Source organism: Crinia signifera, chromosome 4 (genome assembly GCF_055691185.1).
Source record: "Crinia signifera chromosome 4, ASM5569118v1, whole genome shotgun sequence".
Classification (NCBI taxonomy): Eukaryota; Metazoa; Chordata; class Amphibia; order Anura; family Myobatrachidae; genus Crinia; species Crinia signifera.
Genome location: NC_139220.1, coordinates 302,365,190 through 302,389,784, shown reverse-complemented (window position 1 = coordinate 302,389,784; position 24,595 = coordinate 302,365,190). Strand labels below are relative to the sequence as shown.

At 49.3% G+C, this 24,595-nt stretch overlaps 2 protein-coding genes across 4 annotated transcripts in view; one reads left to right on the top strand and one right to left on the bottom strand.

Moving 5' to 3' along the window:
* Positions 1-1,101, bottom strand: part of BRME1 (break repair meiotic recombinase recruitment factor 1) — a 35,603-nt gene extending 34,502 nt beyond the window's left edge. For both annotated transcript variants that reach the window (XM_083185342.1, XM_083185343.1), the window contains exon 1: positions 979-1,101. The gene's annotated coding sequence lies outside the window, so the exon portion shown is untranslated. The remainder of the gene's footprint in view (positions 1-978) is intronic.
* On the top strand, positions 1,069-23,626 carry CC2D1A (coiled-coil and C2 domain containing 1A). 2 transcript variants are annotated; one of them, XM_083185341.1, is made up of 29 exons: positions 1,069-1,258; positions 7,802-7,928; positions 8,268-8,371; positions 9,165-9,227; positions 10,106-10,234; positions 10,313-10,604; positions 10,703-10,821; positions 10,902-10,974; positions 11,083-11,151; positions 11,268-11,416; positions 11,535-11,607; positions 12,095-12,234; positions 12,581-12,662; positions 12,766-12,938; positions 13,023-13,145; positions 14,120-14,178; positions 14,778-14,894; positions 15,954-16,027; positions 16,113-16,171; positions 16,521-16,572; positions 16,657-16,756; positions 17,809-17,899; positions 19,514-19,645; positions 19,922-19,974; positions 20,058-20,118; positions 20,335-20,461; positions 21,420-21,496; positions 22,497-22,544; positions 22,642-23,626. In XM_083185341.1, exons 1-29 carry the CDS (start codon positions 1,199-1,201, stop codon positions 22,666-22,668), a joined length of 2,853 nt encoding a protein of 950 aa, XP_083041467.1. In that variant the 5' UTR covers positions 1,069-1,198; the 3' UTR covers positions 22,669-23,626. The 2 variants fall into 2 exon arrangements, with proteins under 2 accessions (XP_083041467.1, XP_083041466.1); XM_083185340.1 differs by having other exon boundaries at positions 1,071-1,258; positions 10,103-10,234.
* Positions 23,627-24,595: the final 969 nt, after the last annotated feature.

Here is a 24,595-nt window from a genome sequence, read left to right as displayed (position 1 = left end):
GTTCCCGCGACCAGCGTAGTGTAGTGTTCCCACCCGTTCGTGGCTAGCCAGAGCTTATGTAGTCAGTCAGAGATTATTACATTGACCATTTTAACCTGGCTGACATGACAGGTGTGACTGTGTTCCTGAAACACCCCCACTATCCACGTCAGCCCGAAGCATGGCGAGCGTAGTGAGTCCTGTGAGTGAACGTGGAATACATGTAAAGTAATCTGCGTCCACTCGCCACGCTTCGGGCTCTGTGGTTCGCTGCGGTCGCCACACTTTAGAAAATCAACTCCACACTGACGTGGATAGTGGGGGTATGAAAAGGTCAGGATGTGTAACGCGTCCGCTTGCCACGCTTCGGGCTGGCGTGGACAGTGGGGTTTCAAGTGGAGGCATTTGCCAGTATGTAACATGGAGCACTGGCAAATGCCGCCTTCAATTGTGCATGAGAGGCATTTGCGCCCGCACCCCTGCCGCAATACTTACTGAGACACTCAAGCGTCTGAGATGCTCCTGCGTCTCAGACAGATGGAGCGCCTCTCTGTCGGCGTCCACCAGCTCAGGGGATCTGGTGGTTACCGGCGCTGTGTGAGAGGCGATCACTAGGCTTGCCAGGGACAGAGCTGCAGCTCCCGGGGACAGTACGGTGACTAGCTGCCTGACGGGGACACTACGCTGACTGCGCTAGGCAGCCGTTGGGCAGCCGGGCGCCGTGATAATACACAAGTACCATAAATGAACCTAAACCAGCCCAGGCACCCCACCAATGGTGAAGTACGCAACACGAATGAGAGGAACCACAGCTGCTTCTTCCATATGATATGTTTGTCCCATAGAAGTACATAGGGAAATGTTTGTCAATTTTTATTCTATTTCATGATTCAAGTTTAGACGTAAACGCGCGTGCTGCCACATGGGAGATGTGTTACGTGACAGAACACGTGATGTGGTATGACACTTGTCCTATCTCTCTCTGTCAGTCTCACTCACTCTCCCCTGAGTCCTGTCAGTCAGCCGTCGCTTCTTCAGTTCTTCTTCTCTGATTATCTCTCTCGCGCGCGCTTCCCGCTGCCCTGTCGTCACCGCTCACGTGACAACAGGGCAGTCAGCCCGACGCAGGGGCCGCCGGGAGATGTAGTTCCGCACCTGTCACGTGACGTTGGACGCGGAAGTAACCGGCTGCTCCTCTCGGTTTATTCGGTCCTAAAGGATGAGCGGACGGAAAGAGGACCGGGGCGGGGGGAGAGGAGGGAGACCGGCGCCCAAGGGGGTGAGAGTCATTGTGTGTGTGTCGTCGGACCGTCCCTTATACCTGTCCCTGTCTTATCCTGCCCCTGTCATCATTATACCATATACCTACTTGTGTGCCGCCTACCTCACCATGTCTATCTACCTCTGTGCCTCCTATACCCGTGTCTCCTACCTCTCACCATTACTACCTATATCTGTGCCTTCTACCTGCCAGTGTGACTTATGTGTATATCTACCAGCGTGCCTCCTACCTGTTGCCGTGTCTGCCTACCTACAGGAGTGCCTCCTACCTCTCACTGACTACCTATGTGCCAGATACCAGTCACTGTATTTTGTGTTTTCCTCCTCCTGTCACCTGAGTCTGCCTACCTGTGTGCCTCCTACCTGCCTGTGTGCCTCCTACCTCTCACTGTGTCTACCTGCCTGTGTGCCTCCTACCTCTCACTGTGTCTACCTGCCTGTGTGCCTCCTACCTCTCACTGTGTCTACCTGCCTGTGTGCCTCCTACCTCTCACTGTGTCTACCTGCCTGTGTGCCTCCTACCTCTCACTGTGTCTACCTGCCTGTGTGCCTCCTACCTCTCACTGTGTCTACCTGCCTGTGTGCCTCCTACCTCTCACTGTGTCTACCTGCCTTTGTGCCTCCTACCTCTCACTGTGTCTACCTGCCTTTGTGCCTCCTACCTCTCACTGTGTCTACCTGCCTTTGTGCCTCCTACCTCTCGCTGTGTCTACCTGCCTTTGTGCCTCCTACCTCTCGCTGTGTCTACCTGCCTTTGTGCCTCCTACCTCTCGCTGTGTCTACCTGCCTTTGTGCCTCCTACCTCTCACTGTGTCTACCTGCCTTTGTGCCTCCTACCTCTCACTGTGTCTACCTGCCTTTGTGCCTCCTACCTCTCACTGTGTCTACCTGCCTGTGTGCCTCCTACCTCTCACTGTGTCTACCTGCCTGTGTGCCTCCTACCTGACACTGGTTTCTGTGTCTACGTACCTGTGTGTGCCTCCTACCTCTCACTGTGTCTACCTGCCTGTGTGCCTCCTACCTCACTTTGTCTACCTGCCTGTGTGCCTCCTACCTCACTTTGTCTACCTGCCTGTGTGCCTCCTACCTCACTTTGTCTACCTGCCTGTGTGCCTCCTACCTCACACTTTGTCTACCTGCCTGTGTGCCTCCTACCTCACTTTGTCTACCTGCCTGTGTGCCTCCTACCTGACACTGGTTTCTGTGTCTACGTACCTATGTGTGCCTCCTGCCTGTGTGCCTCCTACCTCTCACTGAGGGTGTCTACCTGCCTGTGTGCCTCCTACCTCTCACTGTGTCACCTGCCTGTGTGCCTCCTACCTCACTTTGTCTAACTGCCTGGGTGCCTCCTACCTCTCACTGTCTACCTACCTGTGTGCCTCCTACCCCTCACTGTGTCTACCTACCTGTGTGCCTCCTACCGCTCACTGTGTCTACCTACCTCTCACTGTGGGTGTCTACCTACCTGTGTGCCTCCTACCTGTCATTGTGCCATCCTTGTTTACTTACCTGTGTGCCTCCTATCTGACACTGTCTTCTATGTCTACCTACCTAAATGTGCGACTCCTTCCTCTCAAGATGTCTTCCTACCTGTCACTGCCTTTTGCCTCTACCTACCTGTGTACCTCCTACCTCTCACCGTGTATACCTGCCTGTGTGCCTCCTACCTCTCTCACCATGTATACCTGCCTGTGTACCTCCTACCTCTCACCATGTATACCTGCCTGTGTGCCATCTACCTGTTAGTGAATTGAATGAAATGTGAGCCTCCTACACGTTTGTGCTTCTTACCTGACACGGTCACTGTGCCTACCTGTGTGCCTGTCATCTGTCTACCTACCCAACACTGTTGTCTTTTGTGTCTACCTACCTGTGTGCCTCATACCTCTCACCTTGTCTTCTTGTGTGCCTCCTACCTGTCATTGTCCCATTAATGCTTACCTACCTGTATGTCTACTGCCTGTGCACCTGGCAGTGTGATGTGTGTACCCACCTCTTTGCATCCCCAGAGAGAGAGAATATTGAACCATTGACCAGTAACAAATGCAGTCGCCTCTTCTTGTCAGCTGTGTCCTCTGTACATCATGTACAGTTGTCACCTGGTGACTGACTGAAAACCTTAATAAACTTAAATCATAGCTGTGCTCGGGAAATGGTTTATATTCCAGCAGTGGCCAGCGGAAATCTGATGCCGTTCTTCTAATTAACAGGTGCTCACAATGTACCGCAAAATGAAACGTGTGAGTCAGTAGTAGGGAAATAATCCTTTAAAATAAAAGGCAAACGCTGCTCCTCACTTCTATGGGGGGAATTGTTGTGTTGTGCCACTAGATGGTGCCAGACTGAGCAATTCAAGTGTTGCTCTGTTCTGCCGCGCTCAGCTGCTGACGTGCCTGTTATGATGTTCCATCATTTTGATGAGCTGGTAAGTAGTATCACTATTAACGGCCAATCAGCTCCTGCCTGTCATTTTTCAAACCAAGCCTGTAACTTCACAGTTAGGAGCTGATTGGCCAGTGATAAAATGCAGACACTTTATCACTTCACCAAGCTTAATACATCTTCCCTTCAGGGGTAGATGTATTAAGCCTGGAGAAGTGATTCAGTGATAAACGCCCCAGCCAATCAGCTCATAACTGCCATTTTTAAAACAAAGCCTGTAACTTGATAGTTATGGGCTGATTGTAGCAGAGGGTTTAGAGTTATGAGAGCAAGCTATACAGGTGCATCTGGCGGTGTGTACAGGCAGACCTCCGACCACTCATACACTGGCTGCAGGGACTGACAGCTGAGTGTGCAGATTGAACACTTACCTAACCAGTCTCGTGGGGGGGGGGGGGGGGGGATAGAAGTCTCTCCAGTGTGTACCCAGCTTTAGTAAAAGTAATGTTGACCTTCTCATTGTGGACCTAATGCTTGTATCAATCTTCCAACACTGTCGACCTTAGCCGTGTCATCTTATTTCATTACTATATAAAGGGCTGATGTTGCCCTGAGAGACTGTCTATCCTCTGGCCATCTAGAGCAGGCGTGTCCAAACTGTGGCCCTCCAGCTGTCGTTAAACTACACCTCCCAGCATGCTTTGCCATAGTTTTAGCATTCCCTAAAAACAACACTGTGGAAAGGCATGATGGTAATTGTAGTTTCACAACAGCTGGAGGGCCATAGTTTGGACATGCCTGATCTAGAGACAAGGGTATTTCTGTAACCTGTATATGCTGTGGAGTAATTGTCTTACTTGTATTCATTCCCTGGTCCCATTTTTGGGCCGCTCACCAGTTTATCGGCAGGCGGGATTCAATGTCCCACCTGCTGATCGGTGAAAAGGGGGCGTGGATTGTAAAGATCCCGCCATGATCTCGACAATCCATGGCCATTTCTGGCAAAACGGGGCCGACTGCTTTTAAAGTCGGGTCCGTTCTGTCGTTCTATGCTGTCAGGTACGACAGCTTTCAATAGGCGCCTGCCGCTATTTCCCCCCGTTGGGGATTGAATACCCCCCCATAGCCTTAAAGCAATAAACATCTACTGGTACTGATAAAGGTTACCATGGGTTACTAATAGATTCTATCATGGCCCCCTTATATTAATATATATTAATTACCAGTCCTGTTATATAAATTGTTCAATGAGTAAGGTATCTTTTTCAGAATTAATACTTTATTATTAATTATTAGTATTCCTATACAATTTTACTATCTTGGGTACATAGATACATTTAATCCTCCATTCACTCCTGTAACATAAATCTGGAGACCCGGCTCTTTCAAACAAATAAATATTATGGTGCTGTTGTTAAGCGATATACCCTATAATAAACAGCAATATTGAGCCGGATATATGTTAATAGGCTATAGTATTATTTTCACATGCCAAAATAGAGGACTAGCAAAAGTGCATATTAACAGGCATATTTATTGCCTTCAAATGCTGCAGCACATTTATATTATATCCACAGGTGACCAATAATACAATATCTGATTGTACAGTGTGTACCTTGGTACGCGCTACAGGTCACAGCCACACTTCCAAGCCACGCTTGCAAGTCGGAATATTTGTTACCTATATTTATTACTGATGCTCTTGCTGATAAGTGTCGGCCAGGTTATATTGTGTGTCTCTTAATGCTTTAGTTAACGCCGCTATTAAATAGATGCTTCACCGCGGCTTTTAATATATGAATAATCCCGGCTGCACCAATCAGTCAGATATTGTGTGGATGCCGTGTGTTTTGTAAAGGATCCTATGTACCAGGCATGTCCAAACTACGGCCCGCCAGCTGTTGTGAATCTGCAAGTCCCATCATACCTTGCCACAGTTTTGCTATTAGGGAATGCTAAGACTCTGGCAAGGCATGCTGGGGTGTGTAGTTTCACAACATCTGGAGGGCCACAGTTTGGACATGCCTGCTATGTACCATAGCAAAATACCGGTATTTTATAACAGAAGAAGCTTACATTAAGCTATAATTATTTGACAATTATGCAGCTTGACACAGTCTACAGGTGCAGCTCGCTAATGTCTTTAATTGCTTTTGATTGTTTTTGTTTCTTTTTCTTGTTCTGTTTGTAAGTAAAACGAAAATTGTCAATAAAAAATTATTGAATTTAAAAAAAAAAAAAAGATTTATCTTCAGATCTGGCTGGTTGGAACAAAAACGCGGTTATGGATGAGTGACAGTTCGTCAGTTTTCCAGCATTTCCAAGCAAATGGTCAACTGCTATTTGCTCTCATCCATAACCATGTTTTTGTTCAAACCAGACAGATCTGCAGATAAATCTGCGTGTGTATGGCCACCTTAAGCGGCATTCAGACAGGTAGATAATATACCCTATCAATTGTCTTCAGGTGTAGTATGTATCAGTATTAATCTATTGTATGATACTAATCAGGACGGTGTTTAGTTGTTAACTGGTAGCGTTATGAGGCAGAATAATATCACAATTTAATATTTGTTATCAAAGCGTTCGGTACTTATGTAGTATCTGGGCGTCCGATTTAGAAATCGCATCGCATGCGACCAAATCGTATGCGATGCGATGGTCAAGATTTTTCCATAGAATTCAATGTTAAAATGGTCCATTTTAACATAGAATTCAATGGGAAAAAGGGGTCCTTTTCCTTTCCCCACTATCCAAGTGGGCATGGAGTTGGATATAAACCTGTGGCGAGCGTAGCGAGCCACCGAGCCCGAAGCGTGGCGAGGGGACACAGAATACTTTTTAAGAAATATGCATCCCCTCGCCACGCTTCGGGCTCGGTGGCTCGCTGCGCTCGCCACACTATATAAAATCAACTCTATGCCCACTTGGATAGTGGGGAAATGAACAGGACCTTCTTAACATTGAATCCTATGCAAAATCGCATCGCATCTGATTGTATGCCTTAAGGTAAGGCATACAATCACAAAATCGGCAGCCCAGATACTACATAAGTACCAAGCGTTCTCATATACAATACAGTGCATTAAGTGTTCAAATCAAAGAAAGAAAAGGGACAGCATTACTCCTTAGATAACGGAGTGTGCTGTATGCTAATGCGCATTTCGCGTCAGCTTCATCTTGGGAATTTGCCTAAGATGAAGCTGACGCGAAATGCACATTGGCAGACAGCACACTCCCCGTGGGTACAATATTGTATAGCACAAAAAGTATCTGCAGGCAGTACTTTTTGTTCTACATTGCATCAGTTTTGTAGTACATGCGATGTCCATTAGGTAACTATAAACAAAAAAAAAAAAATACAAAATAAAAAGAGGCTAAAATCGCACCGCACACTACATCGCATCGCATCCCCCTATAAGTGCCAGAATCACACGGCACAAATGAAGTTCAAAACGCACAGCACACATATCGCAACGTGTATGGGCACCTTTAGTAAGGCCAATGGGAGCCTCGCTGTGTAAAGGTCACAGTTATACTCTGGTAAGAGTCATACAGAGAGTGTAGTAACTGGAATGGTAGGCTTTGCACACAGTCACATGGTAGGCTCCAGCCAGTAGCGACTATACAGTGTATTGCTTTCTCAGTAGGGTTGCACAATGGAGGGAGGTGCTGGAAGCACCTGTAGTTTGGGACAGGGTTATCTCAGTAAAAGTTTTCTTCTAGTGTTTCTGTGACTAATGCTTCATCTATATGGGAAAAGCATTTGTGGGTGACCAAGGCGCACAGATCTGGCTATGGTGGTTAGACTAGGTGGCTTGGCCTGTAGTTGGTCTTGTGCTGACTGAATTCATGGTGGGGTTGCATTGATTGCATGCCCATCCACTGGGGACCAACCTTAACCTCAGAATCCAATCGGATCCTCTCTAGATGTTTCAGGCTATAGTACAATTTTACATTGAGTGGTATGATTGACAATGTCAAAAGTTCCTATGCGGGCAGCTTATGCAATAAGACTCAGTGTGTACAAGCCTTGGTCCAATGTCTCCTCATCTAGATCCTTCCCCGAGGGGCAGCCCCTCTGTCTCCATTACTTACTCCGCATTGTAACCTACTGAAAACCTTTTATGTTTTTCACACTGTGCTTCCCCGCCCACAGGCCCCGTTCCTTCTGGGTGGTTTTCCTGACGGTGGCGACTCGGATGACGATGGAAATTTGGAAGCGGAGCTCTTGGCTATCACCGGGGGCAACCGGGCAGCAAACAAGGAAAAACCTAAAGGAAAAAGTAGGTACTAGAATTAAACAAATCTTTAAAGTGCCCCAGTCACCCCCTGGCTGCTATAGGCTTATAAGCCCTGCTAGCCTCTGGCCATGCACAAACGGTATGGTCATACCTTTTATATCCTGCTATGGTTTATCTGTTATTTTTTTCTTTCTGTATTGTCTGCCTAATTATTTTACATTTATCAAACTATAGAAGAGCTTATTTTATTACCTAATTTGTGTGTGTTCTGTAGTTTTGGGTCACCCACAATAACCCCATGCTTATTCTATCGTGGTCAGTGAGAGTTTTAGACGTGCGCGTTTCTGTAACTTGACGTTTGTCTTTTCCGACGCATTTCAGCCCCTCTCCCCATGGAACATGTGGAGCGGATGGCAGCTCTCTGTATGCAGGACATTGAAGACGAGGAGGATGAGGAAGGTCTGGAAGACGATGAAGATTTGTTGGTAAGAGATGGAAAGAACAGGGGGTGCACAATGTTAAGTAGAGTCCACAGAAAAGTTTCATGTAATCACAAGGGGATTCACCTTCCGGCAAACTTAACTTATGGGCTTGCACTTGCTTTTCAGCAACTTTTACTAATTGCTGTGTGTTTATTAGGGGGAGTACTGTGTTTCACACCAAAGCTCTGTTAAAATCCTGGTAGAGTTGTGTTTCCAGTGCATTCGGATACATATTTATTTACAGTTTCTTATATAGCACAGCAGATTCCGTTGCGCTTTACAATAGTAGACAGTGATAGAACAAACTGGATAACAACAGACGAACTTGGAGGGTGGAGGGCCCTGCTGCAAGCTTACAATCTATAAGGATATACTGTAGGAGGGAAACACAAGGACAGGCACCAGTAATAGCATAGCTTGTAGGTCCAGAAGGGAAGCTATATAATACATAAGTGCCTCAGAGGGTTATGTGTGTGTAGAACTTAAATATGATAGGCTTGCCTGAAGAGGTGAGTTTTCAGGGAATGCTTGAAAGTTTGGAGGCTAGTAGAGGCTTATTGTACGTGGAAGGGCATTCTATAGGATGGGAGCAACCCGATGAAAGTCCTGTAATAGTGAATGGGAGCTGGTGATTCGTGCAGAAGAGATATAAAACGGTATTAAATAGCTTTCTGTGGATGATTTAAAGGCCAGTGATCCGTACATAGCAAAGTGTTTTAGGTGTTTAATGTCCACACAGCGGAGGGGATCTGTAAGCCAAGATCTAATTGTCAGCTCTTGTTACCACATGTTACAGGCAGAGTTGGACGAAGTCTTGGGGGAAGAAGAGGCACCGAGCATCACATCAGCGCCTACACAGGTATTGGGGTCCCTAAGCACCCATTTACACTTTCGGAAATGTGTTCCGGTTACCGTGGTGTAGTGTCCTGAACCTTCTATACTCTGGTTTATTTCAGAGCTGCTTATCACCATGTCTTGCGCCCTCCTTATTACTTAAACCCCTGCAACTGTGTCTGTTACCATGAACCATGCCGTGACTGTACATACATGGAAAGGTCATGTGTGGGTTCTGTGCATTCATTGCTTGTGAAGTTTTACTAAAATCCACTTTGGTGAAAAGGCACTTCCCACCTTCACCAGCAGGAGGAGCCATGGGGGGAAATGGCTGAATGCAGCACAGCCGCAAGTGGGAAACCGAGGGTTGGCCAGTCTGAAGCTTTAGTCTAGAGAACATGGCCTGTGATTGGTCACCTTGCAAAGTCCACCCCTGTAAATTTATTTAAAGTGGGTAAGCTTTTTTGTTTCACTTCACTTTGATTTTCCAGATCTTTCAGCTGGTGCACAGGTGCAGTCATTACTAACTGTCACCTTTCCCAGACCACCTAGCTGGTGCACAGGTGCAGTCATTACTAACTCACATTTTTTTAGATCTTTCAGCTGGTGCACAGGGGCAGTCATTACTAACTGTCACATTTTCCAGATCTTTCAGCTGGTGCACAGGTGCAGTCACTACTAACTGTCACATTTTCAAAAGTGCTGCATTCATTCCTAACCGACACATTCTACAGACCCACAGGTGGTCTGGAAAGCTTGTTGGTAGATCTTGAGGAACACTTTGGCCACCTCTGATCTAGGTGGTAGTACAGCTTTAAGAGCAAGATGCCAGGGAGATCCGTAGGTGGGGAATGGGGCAGCAGTGGCCCAGCATGCTCTTAGATGACTCCCTGTTTCCAGCAGGCCACCCCATCTCCAGCAGACATGGAGAGTACACTGATGGAGCGCCTGGACAATTACAAACAAGCTTTGACGAATGCCAAACAGGCAGGGGAATCGAGCAAAGTGAGGAGATATGAGAGGGGTGTGAAGGTAAGCTGGACCACAATCTACAATATAGATTTCCTCCTCTTCCTTCCCATGTCCCACCTTCTGCTCTCTATCCACCAGACTCTGGAGGACTTGTTGCGTTCTGCCAAGAAGGGTAGTTCTGTGTCTCCTGAGGACATCCCACCTCCGGTGGCTGTGGGGAAGGGCACTAGTACTGTACCCAAGCCTGCTGTTATCATTACACCCGATCCTCCCATGGACCCCACACCTGCGGTGAACGGCGTAGTCCACCAGGCGCCTCCATCCATCAAAACCCCTCCCCAGGTGCCTGCAAAGCCTCAGAGTCTTCCCCAAGCTGTGCCCTCCACAGCAACACCAGTCCGGTCCTCTGCTCCAGCCACTCCTAGTCCAGGTAGTTGGAGCTGTGCACGTGTGTTACAGGTGTGGGGAAATATGACAATGTCTCCCACCTCCTGGTTTGCCTATGAGTCGGGGTGTCTGTCATTGCAGGATCCGACGGCAGCAAGGCCCGGGTGGCGGAGCGGCAGAGGGAGTACAAACTGGCAGCTCTGCAGGCCAAGCAACAGGGAGATTCCGAGATGGCCAGCAAGTATTACCGTATTGCCAAGGTGATCACCATGACCAGGCTCTGGCCTGCAGGCTCTGTCTCTAGCCTGCCACCACGCTCACTCTCCTCTCCCTCTTGCAGTCTATGGATCCCATGCTGTCTGCTCTGGATTCCGGTCAGACCTTGGATTTGAACAGCCTCCCTCCGTCACCAGGTGAGACCCTGTTGCTCGGAGCTTCTACCTATTATGCCTCCTGTGGACATAGTGGTCTATTTAATGATATTCGGCACTTACAACATGCGAGTGTGCTTTCTACAACAGATCAGTTGACCCCAAAGAAGTCATTGGCTCCACAGTCCCCAGTGAGCACAGAACCTGCGACTTCCCCTGGTAAGTGTTGTGCTCCCCCCTGCTGGCCATACTGTGGTACTACTGTCGGGCTACTATATGCGTGTTCTGTATTATTACAGCAGTATCAGAGCATTCTCTTCCTTTCCTATAAACAGTGCATCAGCCGCCACCCGCAGCTGCGCCTCCTCCTAAAAACACCTTGGAAGCGCTGCAGCAGCGGATGGAGCGATACCGCAGCGCCGCCGAGCAGGCGAAGGGGAAGGGTGACGACCGCAAGGCGCGGATGCACGAACGCATTGTGAAGGTGAGAGCGGGAGGTGGGGGGTTTGTACCACGGTTGTGAGCACTCTGACTGCTCTGTGATGGTCATTTACACAGAGATTGCTTTGTGTTGTGTAACAAGCTTGTTCTCCTCCTCGCAGCAATACCAAGATACCATCCGGAGCCACAAGGCTGGGAAACAAGTCAATCTGGCAGAATTGCCTGTACCACCAGGTCTGTATAGAGCGGGATAGTTAGGAGGGGAGCTCAGTGGCCGCCGCAGTCCCACACCCCTCACCAGCACTTCTCTCTGATATAAAGAGCCGGTGGCGGAGTGGCTCACATTCCCAGTGCACCGGAGCCTCTCCCCATCACACATCTCTGTCTCCTAACTCTCCACTCTGTCACACAGCTCTGGTCACATTCCCAGTGCACCGGAACCTCTCCCCATCACACGGGGGACCTCTGTCTCCTAACTCTCCATCCTGTCACACAGCTCTGGTCACATTCCCAGTGCACCGGAACCTCTCCCCATCACAGGGGGGACCTCTGTCTCCTAACTCTCCATCCTATCACACACAGCTCTGGTCACATTCCCAGTGCACCGGAACCTCTCCCCATCACACGAGGGACCTCTGTCTCCTAACTCTCCATCCTGTCACACACAGCTCTGGTCTCATGTCCCTCCCTGTACACATAATCAATGTCCCTTTTTTTATAGGTTTTCCTCCCATCCAGGGAACAAGCGAAGTGCAGCAGGAGCAAAGTCTGGTTGGTGTATTAGAGACAGCCATGAGACTGGCCAATCAGGAGGACGGGGGTGGTGATGATGAAGACGACGAAGATGAAGGGTCGCAAAAGGTACAGTCTACCGGTCACCACAAATGCCCTGATTTATATTAGCTTCCATGCTTCACACCTGCAGTCATTTTCTTCAACCCTTTTAAGTCCAACATCTAGTCAGGCTCAACTGCCCTAGCGCTAGTCGCAGATCCAGTGGTGAGCCACTTTAAAATAAGAACATTAACATCGTTCAACATATCTTCTGTGGCTAGGTCCAGTAGTAAAAGGCCAATAGCAGGCAAAGTGGCCAAAGACACAGTTCACTAACTAACAAAATGGCTGACAGGAGTGTGTAGGCAACAGCTTCCCTATGAGCAATGTTAAGCTGTATTGTGTCTTTTTTTTATCTTTTTTTGCCATACAGCCCACCCCCCGCACAGGATTACAGCCGCAGCCAGCAGCACCCAAGATCTCTCCCTCCAAGAGCCCCAAACTGTCTGGGAAAGGTTTGTGTGCCATATTTGATCATTTATAACACCATCCCTCTAACTCTCGCTGCCCTATTTCCCACAATCCTTCTCTTTTTTTCCCATCCACCATCTTGTGCAGCCGCCCAGCAGCTTCAGTTCCTTGAAGGGAGAAAGAAGCAACTAATGGGTGCCGCCCTCCGCGCTAAACAACACCGGGACATGGAAGGAGCCAAAATGTACTTGAGGCAGTCCAAAGGCCTGGACCCTATGATAGAGGCGGCACGGGGCGGCCTGCCTGTAGATATCACCAAGGTAAACATCACAGCGGAGCGAGAGTTGCCAACGTTGGGTGTAACCTCTTCTCTGTACGTCAGCTGACTCTTCGCCGCCCTACAGGTCCCAGCAGCCCCAGTAAACCAGGAAGACTTTAATCTGGACCAGCAGCGTAGAGGAAGCCTTCCAGCCCAGAGCAGTGACAAGTATAGCAAGCTGATGGAACAGCTGAAGAAACAGCATGAGGTAGGGGCCATATTGGGATTGGCGTTGGATGTATTTTTGGAGGCTCATGGGTAAATGACAGGTTTGCTCAATGCTCTTGGCACTACATTATTAAATTGACCCCCCAGATTTAGCATATTATTTCGTCCTCATGCCCACTATTTAAAGCTTCTGTAATCTGATCATGAGAGTATTTCAGGACATGCATGGTGTAATTTTGTGATAAAATCGTGAGGTCAGGACTGTGTGTGAAGTGTCAGTCTGATTTGGGGTAGAAATTTACTTTTTGCTAAGGAGGATGGGCATTTTCCAAACTCCTCCCACCGTGACAGGTCACAAGACGCTTACCCATCAGTCAAAATATCCCCTCCCTCTGCACCTGCCACTGGGGCTATCATTTTTGATCTGTCCAATATGGTGCCAATGTGTATGAGCCAATATGGTGCCAATGTGTATAAGTCACCTGGCTGAGATCTTGCTTTGGATTGCATGCATCTGCAGAATTAAAGACCTTTGCTGCCCTCTGCTGATCATATTGGTGTACTGCATGCATACTTTCCATCTGTAATTAAGAAAAGCATTGTTTGTGTTTCATTATTATATTTTGTTTCTACTTTTTTTTTTTTTTTTTTTAATTCTGTTTCATTTTTGACACTCATATATATTTCTGGGCAATGATACCTCTGTGCCCATATAGAGGTAGATGTAAGAAGCAATGTAATGGAGGAGAAATAAACCAGAGGAGAAGTGGCCCATGGCAACCAATCAGCACTGAAGTAACAACTATAATTTGCATAATATAAAATGATACAGAGCAGCTGATTGGTTGCCACTTACCCTGTCTTATCAATGCTTCATACATCTACACCATAGTTTACAGTTACCCACCCCCCTAATCTGATCACCCTGTGTGTTTCCGGGGGGTGTACTGCTAGCCAAACACTCAGCTTCCTATCCATTACATTCATGCTGTATCATATCTCTCTATCACTCAGATGTGTACGGAGTCTTCTCAGCAATTTACCCACCTGGGGAACATCACGGAGACCACAAAGTGAGTGCTGGCTGTATACCTCACCCTGTTATTCCTGTATATGTTTCCTTTCCTGCCCTGTGTTTATGCCCCATATCACCTTCCCCGTCTCTGTGGGGCCCATTTATCACGGATCGCATTTACTTTGCGATCAGGGCGGAATATTACTGTCCAGGATCGCATTGTAAAATGCAATTTTATCACCTGAATGTGTCACACCCCCAGGCGCAGGGGCAGGGCTCCAAAATGAGGCCATCCCTGCAATGTGCTGAGCAGGGGGGGGTCTGTGCATGTGCAGTTACCGCTGACTGCACTGCCCCAGTGGTAGTGCGCTCCGTAGCTCATAGCTACCACCATCTCAGAATGCCGGTAGCCCAGGGATGCGATGCTGCCCGATGTTGATACTTTGTGCAGCTTCGCATCCCCCATAGAAACCTAATGGGGGATGCGGCCGGCGGTGGTGCAGGAGGGATCACTGCAGATTGGAGATTCCAGCTGCGGTCCCTCCTGATACATTCGGGGATACTTAATAATTGCGGGTGTTTTCAGGGATTTAGCTGCAAATACTGAATGATAAATAGGCCCCTTTATCTCTTTTCTTGTTTTCATCTGCTGAATAGGTATGAGAAGTTAGCGGAGGAGTGCATGAAGTACATCGAGATAGTGAAACAGGCTCACTTACGGGGTCTCCCTGTGCCGCGGTGCCACATTGAGGAGCGGACCATCAGCGTTGTGAAGTGAGAAAGTCTATAGGTTGCACTAGTGTGTATCTGTGCACTACCCCCTCCCCCAGCTGTGTGTATCTGTGCACTACCCCCTCCCCCAGCTGTGTGTATCTGCAAACCCCCCCCCCCCCCAGCTGTGTGTATCTGTGCAACACTCCCATCCCAGCTGTGTATATCTGTGCACTACCCCCTCCCCCAGCTGTGTGTATCTGCAACCCCCCCAGCTGTGTGTATCTGTGCAACACTCCCACCCCAGCTGTGTGTATCTGTGCACTACCCCCTCCCCCAGCTGTGTGTATCTGCAACCCCCCCCCCCCCAGCTGTGTGTATCTGTGCACTACCCCCTCCCCCAGCTGTGTGTATCTGCAACCCCCCCAGCTGTGTGTATCTGTGCAACACTCCCATCCCAGCTGTGTATATCTGTGCACTACCCCCTCCCCCAGCTGTGTGTATCTGCAACCCCCCCAGCTGTGTGTATCTGTGCAACACTCCCACCCCAGCTGTGTGTATCTGTGCACTACCCCCTCCCCCAGCTGTGTGTATCTGCAACCCCCCCCCCCCCCCCCCAGCTGTGTGTATCTGTGCACTACCCCCTCCCCCAGCTGTGTGTATCTGCAAACCCCCCCCCAGCTGTGTGTATCTGTGCAACACTCCCACCCCAGCTGTGTGTATCTGTGCAACACTCCCACCCCAGCTGTGTGTATCTGTGCAACACTCCCACCCCAGCTGTGTGTATCTGTGCAACACTCCCACCCCAGCTGTGTGTATCTGTGCAACACCCCCAACCCAGCTGTGTGTGTATCTGTGCAACACCCCCAACCCAGCTGTGTGTGTATCTGTGCAACACCCCCAACCCAGCTGTGTGTGTATCTGTGCAACACTCCCACCCCAGCTGTGTGTGTATCTGTGCAACACTCCCCCCCCAGCTGTGTGTATCTGTGCACCCCCCCAGCTGTGTGTATCTGTGCACCCCCCCCCAGCTTTGTGTGTCTGTGCCCCCCCAGCTGTGTGTATCTGTGCCCCCCCCCCCCCTTTCCCAGCTGCATCCTGACTCCTGTCTGTGTCCTGCAGGATATTTCCAGATCTGACCAATACGGACCTGGTGCTGTACGTGAACAAAGCAGTGAATTTACCCATCCCCGCAGGTAGATCCCGCCGCCTCTCCTCTCATTCTCTCTGCATTTGCTCTCTCCCGGGAGCTTCCTATCTCATACACTGCTCTGCTTGCAGGATCATCTCCCAGCGATATGGATACCTTTGTGCGCTTTGAATTTGCTTATCCCAGTATGGTAAGATGCAGAGGAAAGTGGCCGCAGTGCGTTCCTGTATCTGGCCGTCCTTTCCATAACGCCTTTTGTTGTTGTTACACCTGAGTGTCCTACATAAAGCGAGTGAGGTCATTTCATTCCCAGGAGTGAATATAGTGTCTGTGGGAGGTATAATGTGCTGCGTGGATAAGATCTTCCTCATATTCTGTCTTTGCTATATACACTGTATCCAGCACCTAACCTTCCAGCAGCTCTGCCGTCAGGGAGGTAGAAATGCTGTATACAGTCACCTTCCTCATCTCCCGTTATTAGCCTAGGGCTAGTTTGATGGACGGGATCCCTATATAACGCCCCTGTTTTCCTGTTGCAGGAGGAAGCTCAGAGAGACAAAACCAATGTGCTGAAAGGAACCAACTCTCCAGGTGCGGTGGATTCCGTGTTATGGTGATGTCACCGCGCTGTCGTCCTGGGTCTCATCCACTGTTCCTCTCTCTCTCTGTCCCCAGTGTATAAGGAGAAGTTCAATCTACAGATTAACCGCAACCACCGCGGCCTGAAGAGGGCGATCCAGGCAAAGGGGATTAAATTCGAGGTCATCCAGAAAGGGTAACTGGGGGTGATATGTGCTGGGGGGGAATTGCAGCAGATGGTAAATTATGTAGAACAATTTAAACATGCTTGGGATAGGCATATGAATATCCTTACAAAGAAATAAGGGTACTTGTGTATTTTGGCGGGGCCCCCGATCTCCATCGCGCAATGTTTTAATCGCATCGCATGCCATGCACCCGATGGCATGCGATGCGATACGACGCAATTTTTGCCCCCTATGCGATGAAAGATTGTACCCTAATGGGTGCTTACAATGTTAAATGCTCCCCCACGCCACCCCCCCACTATAAACGTGAACCTGAAGCGTGGCGAGCGGCGGCGGTACGCGTCCTCCGACCTTTTCATACCCCCACTATCCACGTCGGCGTGGAGCTGAGAATAGAAAGTGTGGCGAGCGCAGCGAGCCACCGAGCCCGAAGCGTGGCGAGTGGACGCGGTTACCTTCACAGATATCGGAGTCCCCTCGCGGGCTTCACAGGTATCCGCGTCCCCTCTCTGGGCTCGCTGCACTCTCCACGCTTCGGGCTCGGTGGCTCGCTGTGCTCGCCACACTTTCTATTCTCAACTCCACGCCGACGTGGATAGTGGGGGTATGAAAAGGTCGGAGGACGCGTACCGCCGCCCCTCGCGGGCTCGCGTCGCTCGCCACGCTTCGGGTTCACGTTTATAGTGGGGGGTGCATTTAACATTATAGTGGGGGGTGCATTTAACATTGTAAGCACCCATTAGGGTGCTTATACAATGTTTAATCGCATCGTATGGCATTGTATGCCATATACAATGTCATACAATTTTAAAATTGTATGGCATTGTGCGATATCGCGTTACATCGCATACCATCGTATGCCTTATGGTATGCGATGCGACGGGCGCCGCCAAAATACACAAGTACCGAAATAAGGATTAAAAAGGGTTGAGATTACCTGAAGGGTAAAAAAAGGGGCAGACTAGATGGGCCAAATGGTTCTTATCTGCCATCAAATTCTATGTTTCTATGTTTCTATTAGTAGGTATTTATTAACATGTTTTCTGCCTGGTGTTTCTAGGGGGCTCTTTAAGTCAGACCGCGTGGTTGGGACGGCTCATCTCAAGCTGGAGACTCTGGAGAATACTTGTGAGATCCGCGACATTCTGGAGGTGATTTATCCTAAACACTGTGCGCTCTGCATGCCTCCAGTATATGATCTGTGCGCTCTGCGTGCCTCCCGTATGTGACCTGTGCGCTCTGCATGCCTCCCGTATGTGACCTGTGCGCTCTGCATGCCTCCCGTATGTGACCTGTGCGCTCTGCATGCCTCCCGTATGTGACCTGTGCGCTCGGCATGCCTCCCGTATGTGACCTGTGCGCTCTGCATGCCTCCCGTATGTGACCTGTGTGCTCTGCATGCCTCCCGTATGTGACCTGTGCGCTCTGCATGCCTCCCGTATGTGACCTGTGTGCCTCCCGTATGTGATCTGTGTGCCTCCCGTATGTGACCTGTGCGCTCTGCATGCCTCCTGTATGTGACCTGTGCACTCTGCATGCCTCCCGTATGTGATCTGTGCGCTCTGCATGCCTCCCGTATGTGACCTGTGCGCTCTGCATGCCTCCCGTATGTGATCTGTGCGCTCTGCATGCCTCCCGTATGTGATCTGTGTGCCTCCCGTATGTGATCTGTGCGCTCTGCATGCCTCCCGTATGTGACCTGTGCGCTCTGCATGCCTCCCGTATGTGACCTGTGCGCTCTGCATGCCTCCCGTATGTGACCTGTGCGCTCTGCATTCCTCCCGTATGTGATCTGTGTGCCTCCCGTATATGATCTGTGCGCTCTGCATGCCTCCCGTATGTGACCTGTGCGCTCTTCATGCCTCCCGTATGTGATCTGTGCGCTCTGCATGCCTCCCGTATGTGACCTGTGCGCTCTGTATGCCTCCCGTATGTGACCTGTGCGCTCTGCATGCCTCCCGTATGTGATCTGTGTGCACTGTGCTCCACCTTCTCACTGGCCTGTGTGCCCTTTCCCTTCGCTGGCCTGTGTGCCCTTTCCCTTCGCTGGCCTGTGTGCCCTTTCCCTTCGCTGGCCTGTGTGCCCTTTTCCCTTCGCTGGCCTGTGTGACCTTTCCCTTCGCTGGCCTGTGTGACCTTTCCCTTCGCTGGCCTGTGTGCCCTTTCCCCTCGCTGGCCTGTGTGCCCTTTCCCCTCGCTGGCCTGTGTGCCCTTTCCCTTCGCTGGCCTGTGTGCCCTTTCCCTTCGCTGGCCTGTGTGCCCTTTCCCTTCGCTGGCCTGTGTGCCCTTTCCCTTCGCTGGCCTGTGTGCCCTTTCCCTTCGCTGGCCTGTGTGCCCTTTCCCTTCGCTGGCCTGTGTGCCCTTTCCCTTCGCTGGCCTGTGTGCCCTTTCCCTTCGCTGGCCTGTGTGCCCTTTCCCTTCGCTGGCCTGTGTGCCCTTTCCCTTCGCTGGCCTGTGTGCCCTTTCCCTTCGCTGGCCTGTGTGCCCTTTCCCTTCGCTGGCCTGTGTGCCCTTTCCCTTCGCTGGCCTGTGTGACCTTTCCCTTCGCTGGCCTGTGTGACCTTTCCCTTCGCTGGCCTGTGTGACCTTTCCCTTCGCTGGCCTGTGTGACCTCTGCACTCCTCCACACACTAATGATCTATGTGCCTCGACATGACTGTGGCTGATATAAGCCTCCCACCCCTCATTCTGCACTGCGCCTCCCCCATAGCATCAGTATCAGGGCCCCCCCCTCTCCTTTGTCACAGTCCTCCTTTCTCTCCTAGGTGATGGAAGGCCGCAGACCCACCGGGGGGAAACTGGAGGTGTGCGTACGAATCCGGGAGCCCTTCACATCCCAGCAACTAAGCAGCACCACAGAGAAATGGCTGGTTGTAGACCCAATCGCTCTTCCTCCGGTAATACCCTGTCCTGAACCTTGTACCACCCCCAGAGTAACTCCTTAGTGGTGATGTCCTTACAGCTGTCTATGACTGTTTTGTATGGATTAAACCAGTGATTGTTTGCTTATGAGTAGGCAGCTTGTGAGGGGTAACAGTAATCCATGCAGGACAGGAAGAGTACGATACTTCTGATGGGGAGGCAGAATCAGACTTGACACCAAAGCCCTGGACTTTGCAGACGATAATTTGTTCCACTGCCTAATTTGATCTCTACATCCTACGGTCTTACAGGCACCTGTTCCAAAACCCAAACAGCTGACCCCAAGTAAATCAGCAGGCGGCAGGTGGGTACTGAGATCAGGTGATCAGTGTAACATGACAGCCCCCAGCTTCTCCATTCTCACCTATGCTGCTCCATCTCTTCCAGTGCCACCACCCTGCACAGCCTCAGCGTTTTGGCCTTTGAGAAGGAGAAGTTGGAGAAGAAGGTAAGAGCGCTGCTGTGTCTCCCCCGGTTCTAGTATAGTGGTCAACCACTCTGGGTGGAACGTGTCTAGATTGTCAGTGACAAAAAGTTAGACGCAAGCATTAGATCAGGCATGTCCAAACTGTGGCCCTCCAGCTGTGGTGAAACTACACATCCCAGCATGCCTGGCCATAGTTTTAGCATTCCCTAATATCTTATACGTCTTTTCCCCTCACAGATTCTTGAGTACAAACAGCAGCATCGCACACCTCCCGGGGACTTGGTCACTCTGCTGAATGATGTCGTACAGCGCAGCCAGCAACAGATACAGCAGCTGCGCCAGGGAGGACCCGCTTTCCGGGCTGGTGAGATACCACCACAGACTGATTACTGGGAGCTGGTGCTCTGCCCTCACAGTCCTGTACCCACCAAACTTTCACTATGGATCTATCAACGAGCGATATTCTTGTTATCACCCGTAAAAAATGGTAAATGGTGCCGCAACCAATCAGCTCTTAACTGTCATTTTTCAAAATCATGACAGAAGCTGATTGGCTGGGATACCATATATCATTCACAACGAGTGATAATCGGAATATCTCTCATTGATAAATCTGCCCATATAGCCATTACTAATCTTTAGCCCCCTACACACTAGATCATTCTCGCTGATATTGACGGTGGCTAGGACCGGCTGGGGGTGCTCGGCATCAGCAAGTGTGTATGCCAGCTCGGGGGGAGGAGGGGGGAGCAACGGCGGGGCATGGCTATCATTAATGAGAAACTCCCTTGCCGGAACCTGCATCACTAACCATATTGAGCATACACACTAGGCGATATTGTGAACACTAGTTCTCAGTAAGCCCTTTCTGAGCGATATTGTTCACAATATCACCTAGTGTGTATGGAGCATAACAGAAGAGGCGAGGTGGTGCCCCCTGGTGGGGGTAACAGTATAAAGTAGGGGAAATACATACCCAATTGTTGTCCGTTGTGGACATTTGGACAGAAATGAGCACCATGATACCTCCTCTGAGTGCATCGCTCCTCTGTGCTTTTACCCGGAGTACAGCCATTGTGGCGGATGCGGCATCTCCGGACAGTCTGTCGTCTTCGGTCTCTGCTCCGACTGTGAGACCCTAGCGCCTCCGTGTATAAGCAGGAGATATTTTGGCCACCGATGTGACAAGCCCTCTCCCGGGAGACGGAGGCCAACCTCCTATTATTTAATCCCGTTCTACATCTCCCTTTTTTCCTTCCTACGTTTCTCGACCACTGATCCCTTACTGTCCGCAATAACTATTTTCTTTGCTTCCTTGTCAGAATACGTTTCTCAGCTGGAACGGTACCTGCAGTTCTATTCAGACTCTGCCCGGCGTCTGGGTCAGGAGGGAAATCGGGTAAGTCAGTGGAGGGGGGGGGTAATGCGGTGGTCTGGTACGGGGCGCACTCAGTCATAGAATTATCAGCTGCACTGTTTATGGCGTCATCTGTGGAACTGAAAGCACCAGAGATGTTCCTACCATCGGCCGCCCATCACACCTTTATTTGGCTTGGGATCCTTATTCCCACTCTGCTACTGGTGTTTGGGATATACATACTATCCAGCTCTGGGATTGTTTCCACTTTTCCTGAGCTTTGTCATTGTAGCACAAACTCCCAATATTAATAATAACAGTAATATTTACATGAAACAACTAGAATTTCCCACTACAGAGAACATGCAATTCACACTTTAGCAATGGCTACGCACGCTGTGTAGCAGAACAGTGCCAGGTAGTTACTGTAAAGGCCAATGTGATAATCAGGGGGTTACATGTCGGTGAGGTAAAAGTAGTGTTACCGCTGTATAAATCACTGTAAGACGGCCATAGGAGTACTGTGAAATGCATTTATGTTTGATGAAGGTCAAAAACGGGTTTGTTTTATTTTTTTTATTTTTTTTGTGGGGGGGGATGTGTCACACGGGGTCGTGCAATCAATATACATATATTCAAGGTTATTATAGCAATCAGAGGTAAATTAAATGAATGAAAATAATAAAAGGCTACATTCTGAACATATGGAAGGGTTCTTTACAGCAAGAGCAGTTAAGCTGTTTCTCTGGTAGTGGAAGAAGAGGGGGCTGTTGAATTGATTCCATACCAAACCTTAAGCATCTGATACTACGGTGTAGAACAGTGATGGATAACCTTGACACTCCAGCTGTTGTTGAATTACACATCCCAGCATGCCCTGCATAAGTTTTGCCATGGCCAATTTTCAAAAATGTAGCAGGGAATGCTGGGATGTGTAGTTCAACAACAGCTGGAGTGTCAAGGTTATCCATCACCGGTGTAGAACATAAAATGTGACTGTCAGTGTACTCCTTACTCACTACCCATGTCTCTCCCCTCACAGGACGCAGCCAAGGAGGCCTTGTACAAGAGGAACCTTGTAGGCAATGAGGTGTGTAAGATGAGTGTCGGTGCTTTGAGTGTAGGGAGATGAGAAGACATGGCAGAGGCCTCTAACACTCTCTGGGGCCGATTTCTTTCTTTTACAGCTGCAGAAAATGAAAATGGCTAGATGAAGAAGCCTCCAGATTTGGAGTCGATTGTTTACGTGCCCCCTTAGGAGACTGGGCACTGTGCCTTATTTCTCACGCTCCTGTATGCCTGCGTCCCGTCGGTTGCGACAATCAGACATATACAGCACTTTCCCTGATGCTCGGCTACAATAATGCACTAGCAATTGGACCAGCTGAGTGGGAGCTTGAGCTGCAATCCTTTCCTCATACTGTAGGTGGCGCCCTCCTGCACTAAATCATTAACACTACATTGTAATTGTCTGTCACTGTCCTGTGTTCGTTCTCATTTGGTCAGTTTTTAACATAGGGATAAGATTCATGATGCTGTAACCAATCACCTGCTGCTGTGACCAATAAAAGAGAAAAGAAACCATAGGACAGCCATCATTTCATCCACATATTCACCAGTCTTGCGTGTTGTATGTATGTATGTATGTATGTATGTATGTGTGTCATTTGTGTGTACCGGATTAATTTAACATGCAAATGATGTGTAACGTGTGCAGCGTGTCCACAAGCTACCTCAGCTGAATGTTGTACATACATGTAGAATTATGTTGCACAATGTGTAAATAGTGCTGGCACGGAGAGCTTAGCGTTACTCAGCATACCGTGCAGGCGGACATTTTGTGGGTGATTCCATTGGAACCAGTGAAATCGCTGACCAATGTGGCATTTTGGAAATAGGCTGAACGTGAATGTTTTCTCCTACATAGATAAAGCACAGGCTACATTCACAGAAACATTGGTTCAGGCTACAAAATGGCTTCCACTTTTTCCCTGACAACACTGGTTTCCGACAACAGGCTGCATGCTCAAGCGTACAGGACCACAAAAAGGCCGCTTCCACTGTATGCAGGAGACGACCACTTTTATTAAATACTATGCATTGTGTAGTTCCTGTATCAGCTATGTGTCAGTATATGAGCTTATAGACACATTAAAAGAATACTATATATGATGCGTTCTCCTCTGTTTATACTATGAGTTCTGCAAGTCACAACAGTAAAGTATGAACCCGCCCTTCTCAAACCGCTTTGCCACGGATAACACAGATATAATGGGGACAGTGCAGCTGGTAATGGAGGGAGTGCACACCTTCATTTGACCCTGGACACACCCACACATCTCTGGTCAAGGCACCTCCCCTTACACGGTATGGGCCCTTGAACATTTTCAGGCCCATGTGGCCCTTAATCTGTCCCTGACGTTTCTGGCCTTTTAATGGAAATTTATTTGGATATCTTTATATAGATAGATGGCAGAAGGATGACTTTTATGAGTGACATTTTATATGATGCTGTTCTCTGTGCATGACACATATACCAAATTAAAGATCACACTCCATAGATTTTCAGAAAAATATTGGTGTTGTAATTGGTATCTTCGTTTTTTAGCAACACGACCACCTAGCATTTACAATGCATCTCCATTGTGCTCTGGAAAATGTGATAGTTGGTGAACTCACTGTTCACCTGCCAGGTGACCTTGATCACATGACCTGCTGGGTGGTCTGGAGATCGGGACACTACAGGGTATTGAAGTAGGTGAAAAGGGATAAAATGTTCCACCCAGCAAACCTGTGCTCAGTGAACACGGGACACATCAGATAGTAAGGCCGGTTTCACACACTCCGGCTCCTGCCGGACTGTGAAATCCCGCACGGCCAGGGAGCCGTGCCGCACACACTAGTTTATCAAGGAAGGGATGGCCACAGCCCGGCAGCCGTCCCTTCCAGTGGCGGGATCCGGCTGCAACCGTGCGGCCGGGTCGTGGCCGTCCCGTGTGAATGGACACAATAGTGTCCATTCACAACTAATGTGTGCGGCACGGCTCCCTGGCCGTGCAGGATTTCACCGTCCGGCAGGAGCCGGAGTGTGTGAAACCAGCCTAAGGCAAGCATGCTGAAATAGTTCATGTGGTGCTGTTT